Below are 11239 nucleotides of genomic sequence, written 5' to 3' on the forward strand. Positions count from 1 at the left end.
TCCCCAGTGACTTCCACAGTAATTTTTCCTGCTATCATAGTCAATGTGGACCAGTGACTGTCTGGTTACCCACATTCTTCAAAATATCTTCTTTTGTGTTCAGCTCAAGAAAGAAATGAATGCAGGTTTGGCACAACATGTGAGTGAATAATAAACTAAATTTAATTTTAGGGTGAACTATCCCTTTAATGACAGTCGGCAGCATGTTTAGCACTGTACCTTTAAATGAAAATTCTGTCATTAATTACTCACCCTCATGTCGTTCCAAACCCGTGAGACCTTCGTTCATCATCGGAACACAAATTAAGATATTTGATTAAAGGCACAATATGTAAGATTTTTTTATTAAAATATCCAAAAACCACTAGAACAGTGTTATATATTTTGCTGACTTGTGTATTTACATTATCCCAAATGTTTCGAAGAATGTTTAAATCCAGAGAAATAAGCAATTTTAACCACAGTAATTTTTCCTGCTATCATAGTCAATGTGGACCAGTGACTGTCTGGTTACCCACATTCTTCAAAATATCTTCTTTTGTGTTCAGCACAAGAAAGAAATGAATGCAGGTTTGGCACAACATGTGAGTGAATAATAAACTAAATTTAATTTTAGGGTGAACTATCCCTTTAATGACAGTCGGCAGCATGTTTAGCACTGTACCTTTAAATGAAAATTCTGTCATTAATTACTCACCCTCATGTCGTTCCAAACCCGTGAGACCTTCGTTCATCATCGGAACACAAATTAAGATATTTGATTAAATCTGACAGCTCTCAGACCCTCCCATAGACAGCAACACAACTGTAATGTTCCCAGGTCCATAAATGTAGTAAGCGTATATGTTCGGTAAAACAGCCTATATAGCAAAGTGGCCTATGAACTCCTTGCGAGTGACTTCTGCTGATGAAACCGCAAACTATTTACTATTTTTCTTCGGTTAATTGCATCTCTGACTCCTGGTCTTAGTTCAACATTTGTGGTCCTTGGGTCTTAACTGTACATCCCCTACACTTCAATAAATCATTAACTCTCTTTTTCAAATTTTTTAAGCCTGAATGGCAGATTCAGGATTGGTCTATAATAACCCAGTTTTGTTGCATAATGTTAGTTTTGATGTTTTAATACTTTTATCTTGGTTTTGCTTTCTGTTGCTTTGAGCCATTAAACTCCCATTAACTTCTATTTGTCATTTTTTCACTTTAGACCTGATGGCAATAAAAGAAGAGAGTCAAGAACTGAAAGAAACAGAAGAGAAAGCTGAAAATGAGAGACATAATTTCTTTGTTGTAGAAAAATCCATACCGACTGAAACAAATTCAGTTCAGAAGACCAAATCTCCCAGTTACTTGACTTGCCATGAATGTGGAAAGTGTTTCACATTAAAAGTAAACCTTAATGAACACATGAAAATTCACACTAGAGAGAAGCCATTCACATGCCAGCACTGTGGAAAGAGTTTCACACTAAAAGGAAGCCTTAATGAACATGTAATCATTCACACTGGAGAGAAGCCGTTCATATGTGATCAGTGTGGAAAGTGTTTCACTAAAAAAGGAAATCTTAATAAACATATAACCATTCACACTGGAGGGAAACCGTTCACATGTGATCAGTGTGGAAAGAGTTTCAGATATAAAGAAACTCTTAGTTCCCACATGAGAGTTCACACTGGAGAGAAGCCGTTCACTTGTGATCAGTGTGGAAAGTGTTTCGCTAAAAAAGCAAACCTTAAACAACACATGAGAGTTCACACCGGAGAGAAGCCGTTCGCATGCCAACACTGCGGAAAGAGTTTCGATACAAAAGGAACCTTTAATCAACACATAACCATTCATTCAGGGAAGCCATGCACATGTGATCAGTGTGGAAGGAGCTACAAATATAAAGAAAGCCTCAAGTCCCGCATGAGAGTTCACACTGGAGAGGAGAGTGAACATTCAAGAGAGAAGGGTTTTGTGTGTCATCAGTGTGGAGAGAGTTTCAGCTGTAAAGTAAGCCTCTACACTCATGTGAGACTTCATACTACAGAGAAGGCTTTCACCTGCAAACTGTGTGGGGATAGCTTTTTACAAAATGGAAATCTTAAGTCACACATGAGAATTCACACTAGAGAGAAGCAATTAGTGTGAAAAGAGTTTCAGACGTAACCCTTGATTCACACATGAAAAGTACTTACAACTGTAAACTGTGTGGGATCATAGAAACCTGTTATTAATTCACTACTATAAAGTGACAACTGGAGATGTTTTTTTTTTTTAAATGGCTCCAGAAAATAGGCAACTGTGAAATGAAGGAATCTAAAAAACTAGTATATCTTGCAATGCATTTGATTCTATCATTACATTTCCGCAACAATTTCCAAGCTATATTTACTCCACTTAAATTACTATCCAAAACACAGCCAATATAATTGACCGATGTTCTAATTGATTCACTACTATAAAGTGACAACTGGAGATGTTTTTTTTTTTTTAAATGGCTCCAGAAAATAGGCAACTGTGAAATGAAGGAATCTAAAAAACTAGTATATCTTGCAATGCATTTGATTCTAGCATTACATTTCCGCAACAATTTCCAAGCTATATTTACTCCACTTAAATTACTATCCAAAACACAGCCAATATAATTGACCGATGTTCTAATTGCTCTGACATAACCATCAACTTAGACCGCTAAATCCTTTGCCTTACACAATTTATAATTTGACCCAAAAAGAATGGATTCTGATTTACAAACTACGCAATATCACGTTCATAATCGAAGGCGATTAATCTGAACGCGATATTGCGTAGCTTGTCAGAGAACTACGGCTCTGTGTATTAAATACCGCTCCATCTGAAAGCATGTGATGGAGATTTACTACTAATCACAGAACCGGCTTTACTGACGAGATGTGTGCATGACAATCGCATTCGATGAATCGTGCAGCCCTACTAAATATAATAAAAGCTTATTTTCAGTCAGCCATTCCTTCACTCTAACAAGCTCCTCACCTAATTTTTCCCGAATTTGTTCAGTCTCGTCTGCAACTAAAAGAGCAGCATCATCAGTATATAAAAACACATTTCCCTCACATGCAGCCTGAATATCGTTTATATATAATAAAAACAATAGCGGACCAAGTACGCTACCCTGTGGAACCCCATTATTCACAATTTTACCTTTTGAAAGTATCCCTCCCACTTCTACCTTCTGCACTCTCCTAGTTAGATAGGAAGCCAACCAAGATTTTACTGTACATGAAAAACCCAAAGCATTTACTTTGTCTAATCATTTTGAATGGTTTACAGTATCAAACGCTTTCTGCAGATCCAGCAGAACCATTCCACACACATTTCCTCTATCAATCTCTTTCCTAATAAAATCTGTCAAATATAATAAAGTGTAAGTTGAATAAGACTTTCTAAAACCTGACAAAGTCATAAATTAATTATTTGTACTTAAATACTCATAAATCTGCTTAAAAACCAATTTTTCTATTATTTTAGAAACAACACTCGATATAGAAACTGGTCAATAATTTCCTGGATCCTGTCTGCTTCCCTTCTTAAATAATGGAATAATTTTTGCTTTCTTCATATCTTCTGGTACTGTCCCTTTCTCCAATGAAAGATTGATGATATATGTGAGAGTAGGTGCAAGAACACTAGCTCCATCCCTTAAAAACCTTGTCAAGTCACCTTTATCTATATAATTGTAAGATGCAAAATGATCTTCCCATGAAACCAAACGTCAGGAACTCATACAAACCAGATGACATGCAACAAAACAATAAAACTAAACTGGAGAAGAGCTCTCCAAAAAGAACTCCTAACAAACCAAACGGTCTTTAATGTTTTTAAGACCTTTTAAGTGTCCCCAACTAAGCAAGCCAAAGGAACCAAAACTCCATCGGTGACAGAATGGAGTAAAAACCTTGGGAGAAACCAGGCTCAGTCGGGGACCAGTTCTCCTCTGGCCAGACGAAACCAGCAGTTCAATTTCAGGCTGCAGCAAAGTCAGATTGTGCAGAGGACTCATCTGGTTCCTGTGGTCTTGTCCCGGTGGTCGTCTGAGACAAGGTCTTTACAGGGGATCTGTATCTGGGGCTCATCTAGTTGTCCTGATCTCCGCTGACATTCAGGGCTGTAGAGGTCCTCTCTAGGTGCTGATCCACCATCTGGTCTGAATATGTACTGGATCCGGGTGACTGCAGTGACCATCTGATCTGGATACAGACTGGATCTGGTGGCAACGGTGACCTCGGAATAAGAGAGAAACAGACTAATATTAGCGTAGATGCCATTCTTCTAGCGATGTAGCAAGTACATCGGGTGTTATGGGAAGTGTTCCCGGTTCCGGTTGACCTAATTAATGCAGCCTAACAATCCTTTAACGGATTTGAATATTAGAAATGCGATAGTGTGTTGTGTTGCTGAAAATTCATCCAACCCAGTTGCTTTAGAGCAGGGGTGCCCACACTTTTGTGTGGGGATTTACTTTTCAAATGAGAAACTCACCGAGATCTACCAACTGAAAAATAAATAAATAATAAAATACACATAAAATAAATAAATAAAAAGTTTGTTGGGATGTATCATTTTTATTTTAAATTTAATTAATGCAATATAATGTTCAATTATTAGTACCCCCGTAGAACTGTGCTTGCATTTACCCAAAGCAGTTTAACTAAAGACAATAAAACACCTAAAGCAGTTTTTACTCCAAGACCCCCTCCTCTCCAAATCAATACTGCAAGCCCAACCTTTTCTATTCACTAAAACCTTTGTATTCTAGTGTTATTACTTTTCAATTACATGTAATTTTTTTTAAACAAAACAAATTCCAGCTAGATTTAAACATTCCATCTTCTTTTTTGCAAACATACGTTGCAATAATGTCACTGCAGATATTCTATACAACTTAAAAGTATGTAATGCTCAGTTACACAGTAATTTTAACTTTAAGTCAACCTGCCATACCAAACAATTAGAGGTCTGCAAGCCCGTCGGGTCCCGACACGTTGAGTCCATTCGGGCCAGGCTCTTTTTTTTTTTTTCCCACAGATCGGGCTCGGGTCGGACTCTGTAAGTAAGGAAATAGTAAGGAGATATTTGAATTATTTATTAATAAATTAGTGTTTTCTGAGTCCGTGTCGCAAAAATTAAGATGACGATCCTGACTCGCCATCTCCTCATTGGACGCGCCTTTATAGAGAAATGCATCTTTACAGATTTTATAAAATCCGTACAAAGAATTTTTGCTTTTGATTTGAATTGTTTAGTTTTAAAGTAGTAATTTAAAGCTTTCTATAGATGTATTTAGCAAGTCTGTGAGGCAAGTATTCGCTGAGTTTCGGTTCATCATTGTGAAGCGCTCCTGGACGAAATGGCAGAAAGCGCATCCTGTATGTATCCTTTATTTTATAAAAGCACAACGTTTTATTGATATTGCTGAGTGCACACAAATAAAAGTAGACCCTTTACAGTTTCGAGTGATGTATTACTCTTACCTTTATGAGTAAAAATGACGGCATATTTTAATTTATTTCAATGCAAGTGATCGCGCCGGCATCCTGTATAGCTCTCCACACAAACGATTAGATATGCGTCTAATAGCGCACATTTATATAGGTTAAACATTTAAACTAACATTGTGATATGCTTGAACTGTTTTATATCTATAGATTTTATTTTAGGCAAGTCGTGATGATTTGAGAAGGCTAAATTGATCAAACATAGGCTATGATCAACTCGCTGTCTGCCGCTTGGCCGCTACACTCTTAAAAAATGCTGGGTTGTTTCAACCCAACTTTGGGCCAAATATGGACTAAACCAACCGTTGGATTAAATTTTTACATTACATTTTTAACCCAAAAGTTGGGTTAGTTCAAATTTGACCCAACGTTGGGTTGAAATAACCAAGCATTTTTTAGAGTGTACTTTAAAAAACAAAAACTTACATTTAACGAACAAAAAAATGCTCCAAACGTTTTTCTAAATTAACTACTATTTTAATAGCAGAAACAGTAGTATAAGCTGTTTTGGGAGAAGGGGGGAAAAAAAAGACTGGGTCGGACTCGGGCCAAGAATTCTGATGAGCTGTCGGACACGGGCCGGGCCAGGGCCTGAGCGTCTCGGGCTAGGGCCTATATTTGAGGCCCGTGCAGGGCTCTACAAACAATACCACAAGGAGATGCCAAAGGCCTGCATATAAACTACTATACGGCTCCATTCAGAATCACTAAACACGCCAAAAAACAAATGAAAAATTAAACCATTCTGAACTTGGCTCGACGTCATCAGTGAATAGTTCCTCTGTCAGAACAAGCTATAAACCTAAACACCACTGATCCTCACAAACTTCTCCAAAACATGTGAGCATCCATTATAAAACACTCGCTGTATTCAACTATGTGAATATACTGAGCTGTGTTCAAGCAGAAATATGTGTATTATGTGTATGTAAATTCATTTTTACTTCAGATGTTGTCTGCAATGTTTATGGTCTTTTTGGGCAGAATAAGCGATATATTTAAATCGTTAGGGTGGTGTGTCTGCTGCGCACTGATGACACTGGCTATATTTTGTGCTGGATCATTTACCTATTTCTTTATGTACATAATTATTCAGGAATTATTAAACATGAACGTATTCATATCAGAAATGGATTTGAATATACAACGAATAATACGATCCAAGCCTCTGTTACTATATTGCTCTATGTTGTACTGAAGTGAAAAGCTTACCATGCATCATCTTGGAAATAAAGCGTCATGTCTTTAAGCCCATAGTGTATGCAGTCAGTTATTCCTCTGAATAAGTTATGATGTGTATATTTTTAATGTCCTGATTGAGCAACATCGGTTTCAGAGTCTCTGATCACGCAAACATGGCGTTTTACTAGCATTACCATGTAAAATGTTATGTATATATGTTAAATGAATAACTATTTTAACCACCGTTTACATCATTACCTGCTTCAAAATGAATGCTGTTAACGAAATCATTGTTGAAACATTTGCAGTTAGCCTATGGTACGAATAAAACACTCTTAACAAAATTGCATAAACAATGAATAACTGTACAAGGCCAACGAAGGTATTGCTACTGCAATGTATATGAACGTAACTTTTTAATAAGCAGGGGAAATTCCCGACATTAAGCAAATAACCGTTTACATGCCTAGGGTGTTTGCATTGTAAGAATGTACAGGGAAACTTCAGATTTAAAAACGCTGACTTGTTAGGTGATGTTTTCTCATTAAATTCATACAACTTCCTATTAATTCAATGGAATGTATGGGAATAGCGGGGAATACCAAGCAGTCATGAGCAGTTCTCTATTATAGATCAGTGGAGGTGGTGCTGTTATATATATATATATATTTACATTATTTAACATATTAGTCATAACATCAGTGAATATATTTTAGTTTCAAGTTATCTCGATCAAATATCAATTGTTTATTAAATCAGATATCTGATCATCCTGGAAATCTCATACTTTCCCACCCCTGCTTTCGAGTGTGTTTTCAAATATAGTTCGTTTTAAAGGAAACAAACCCAGTTCACTTAAAGTGAACCAGACAGGAAACCAGCCAAAAGTTACCTCAGTCCTTTTGGTGTTCACAAAATAGTGGACTCAGAAGAGAACGCGGTTCTTTTCTTGGCCCTCTTCAGCACTGAAGTGATCTCAGACCATTTCTTGTTCACACCACATCTTCATAAGAACCCAGACTCCAGCTTTCTGTGCAAGCCATACACGAATTGAAAGGGGAAATAATAAAATATTATATTTATATGAAATAAATATAAAAATATAGCCCTAAAAACTTAATATATGTACACAAAAGGCCTGTTTCTCTCAAATATTGTTCACAAATCTGTCTAAATCTGTGTTAGTGAGCACTTCTCCTTTGCCGAGATAATCCATCCACCTCACAGGTGTGGCATATCAAGATGCTGATTAGACAGCATGATTATTGCACAGGTGTGCCTTAGGCTGGCCACAATAAAAGGCCACTCTAAAATGTGCAGTTTTACTGTATTGGAGGATCTGGGGGGGTCCGAAAACCAGTCAGTATCAGGTGTGACCACCATTTGCCTCACGCAGTACAACACATCTCCTTCGCATAGAGTTGATCAGGTTGTTGATTGTGGCCTGTATGGAATGTTAGTCCACTCCTTTTCAATGGCTGTGCGAAGTTGCTGGATATTGGCAGGAACTGGAACACGCTGTCGTATACGCCGATCCAGAGCATCCCAAACATGCTCAATGGGTGACATGTCCGGTGAGTATGCTGGCCATGCAAGAACTGGGATGTTTTCAGCTTCCAGGAATTGTGTACAGATCCTTGCAACATGGGGCCGTGCATTATCATGCTGCAACATGAGGTGATGGTCGTGGATGAATGGCACAACAATGGGCCTCAGGATCTCGTCACAGTATCTCTGTGCATTCAAAATGCCATCAATAAAATGCACCTGTGTTCGTTGTCCATAACATACGCCTGCCCATACCATAACCCCACCGCCACCATGGGCCACTCGATCCACAACGTTGACATCAGCAAACCGCTCACCCACACGACGCCATACACGCTGTCTGCCATCTGCCCTGTACAGTGAAAACCGGGATTCATCCGTGAAGAGAACACCTCTCCAAAGTGCCAGACGCCATCGAATGTGAGCATTTGCCCACTCAAGTCGGTTACGACGACGAACTGCAGTCAGGTCGAGACCCCGATGAGGACGACGAGCATGCAGATGAGCTTCCCTGAGACAGTTTCTGACAGTTTGTGCAGAAATTCTTTGGTTATGCAAACCGATTGTTGCAGCAGCTGTCCGGGTGGCTGGTCTCAGACGATCTTGGAGGTGAAGATGCTGGATGTGGAGGTCCTGGGCTGGTGTGGTTACACGTGGTCTGCGGTTGTGAGGCCGGTTGGATGTACTGCCAAATTCTCTGAAACGCCTTTGGAGACAGCTTATGGTAGAGAAATGAACATTAAATTCACGGGCAACAGCTCTGGTGGACATTCCTGCAGTCAGCATGCCAATTGCACGCTCCCTCAAAACTTGCGACATCTGTGGCATTGTGCTGTGTGATAAAACTGCACATTTTAGAGTGGCCTTTTATTGTGGCCAGCCTAAGGCACACCTGTGCAATAATCATGCTGTCTAATCAGCATCTTGATATTCCACACCTGTGAGGTGGATGGATTGTCTTGGCAAAGGAGAAGTGCTCACTAACACAGATTTAGACAGATTTGTGAACAATATTTGAGAGAAATAGGCCTTTTGTGTACATAGAAAAAGTCTTAGATCTTTGAGTTCAGCTCATGAAAAATGGGGGCAAAAACAAAAGTGTTGCGTTTATATTTTTGTTCAGTGTAATAATAATAATAATATACAAATATGATGTATCAGTGGTCTAATAACACCATGATGAGGCAAGATTTTTGAGGATGTACAATTGAAGAAACGAGAAGCAGCGCTGGAATCAAACGTTTCAGAGTTTGAATCGTGGTTCCTCCAGTCCAGATGTTGAAGGATCCCTGGGGAAAACACTGAACTCCACTTGCTCCCGATAATGGGGATGGGACCCTCCATCACTAGTGCATTGCTTTGGCTGAAAGGAGAATGGCCTTCTCTCTTTCCTCTGGAGGAAAACAATCAGGCAAAAATAATAAAGCTTAGTGGAAAGTGTTTAAGTAAGGTATAATGGATGGCTAGCTGTGCATTAAATGATTTTAATGCACTTTGCAGAGGCTTCGCTTCACGTCGGGTCAACACTGCAGCAGAACAAGTCGTTTCATCATGCAGTTCTGCTTTTGTCCAAATCAACCTATAAATCAACAAGTGTCCATGTCTCAGCCAGCAGAGTAGTCAGTGTCCTGCTCAAGGCCACTTCAATATTTGACCAGAAGGATTTAAACCAGGAACACTGTTATTCCCAGCTGATTCTAGAAAGATGTCTAGTAGAAGAAGGCTGTAACTACAAAAGACCTTTTGTACATCCCACCACAAGAGCTCACATGCAACATGGCAGACATTTAAAACAGACGTGTTTATGTGAAATGTGTGTTTTTGACATAACCTTCTGTGTATTTAAGCACAATAAGACATAAAGAGAACATAGTTTAGTACTGACAGTCTGACAGACAGCTTTCTGTGCGCTGAGAAAACCCTATATCAGAAGTTACACAGCTTTAAAACGTGTGCAAATAATAAACCTCCAGGATGTCCTGCAATGTCACGTGACCGTGACGTTTTGTTTTTGCAGAAAATGTGAGTATCTGGAAAAGGGGGCGGGGAGCAGCAGCTCATTAGCATTTAAAGAGACATGCACGAAAACAGCCCGTTTCTGCTTCCACTCAAACTAGGCATTTTTAAAATTATGTAATAAATTATCTGTGGGGTATTTTGAGCTGAAACTTCACAGACACATTCTAGGGATACTTGAGAGTTTTATTACATCTTTTAAAAAGGGGCATTATAGGTCCCATTTAATATTGCAGTTATAATGGGTTATTCACATCCTGAAAATCCAAACTGTTAACCATTTCAGATCTGTGACCAACAAACAAAATGCGGGGTTTTTGAGTCATTGTTTGAGTCACGATCTCCCTTGACGTCATTAACTTTATTTGTATAGTTCAATGGAGTATACAGACGTCAGATTCAGTGAAAAGATGAACAATGAAAATGAGAATCTTAATGTGTAATTGACTCATTATTTGTCTCAATTCACCCTTCCCCGGGAGTTTGATTGACAGGGGATCTGACTAATGCAGAATGAGCCATTTTGTCAGTCAAACAAACCAGAAAGGAGAGTAGATTAACTTTAGTGGACTTGAACTTGAAAAATGGTGTGTATTGTATCTCTGTGGTTGAAATGAGATACAAAATACCTTCTGATGTTCATTCATGTTTATTTTGTGTTATAACTAGTAATAAAGGAACATGTGCTGCTTGATCTGAGATGCTACAGCGATACGTCACAACACATTAAAGAGCCACAAAACGGTAACCGAGGGGGTCTTAGCGAAGGGTCAATTACTTGTCTGAATAATGATAGCACTCAATTTAATTGTAGTTTAACTGTATATGGAAACAATGCTGTTATATGTAGAGGTACAAACTCACTAAATTGCATTGTACAATTACATGCCTCTTAATGCATTTCACATGATGCGACATCCACCCAAAGGGCGCGCACTCATCTGCTGCTGTAAAGCCTTCATCTGTTCACGGTG

General features: G+C 38.7%; 1 protein-coding gene across 5 annotated transcripts in view; it reads left to right on the forward strand.

Moving 5' to 3' along the window:
• The window catches only part of LOC107724862 (gastrula zinc finger protein XlCGF8.2DB-like), a 22302-nt gene extending 19876 nt beyond the window's left edge, over nucleotides 1-2426 (forward strand). For 4 of the 5 annotated variants that reach the window (XM_016533939.1, XM_016533942.1, XM_016533940.1 and 1 more), the window contains exon 4: nucleotides 1940-2426. In XM_016533939.1, coding sequence (XP_016389425.1) covers nucleotides 1940-2133 — 194 coding nt within the window. In that variant the 3' untranslated portion in view covers nucleotides 2134-2426. Of the gene's footprint in view, nucleotides 1-1207 lie in introns of all 5 variants that reach the window. The other variant, XM_016533943.1, reaches the window with a different exon arrangement.
• The last annotated feature ends 8813 nt before the right edge of the window (nucleotides 2427-11239 follow it).

Source organism: Sinocyclocheilus rhinocerous, unplaced genomic scaffold, assembly GCF_001515625.1.
Source record: "Sinocyclocheilus rhinocerous isolate Xijiao unplaced genomic scaffold, SAMN03320098_v1.1 scaffold7629, whole genome shotgun sequence".
NCBI classification, from domain to species: domain Eukaryota; kingdom Metazoa; phylum Chordata; class Actinopteri; order Cypriniformes; family Cyprinidae; genus Sinocyclocheilus; species Sinocyclocheilus rhinocerous.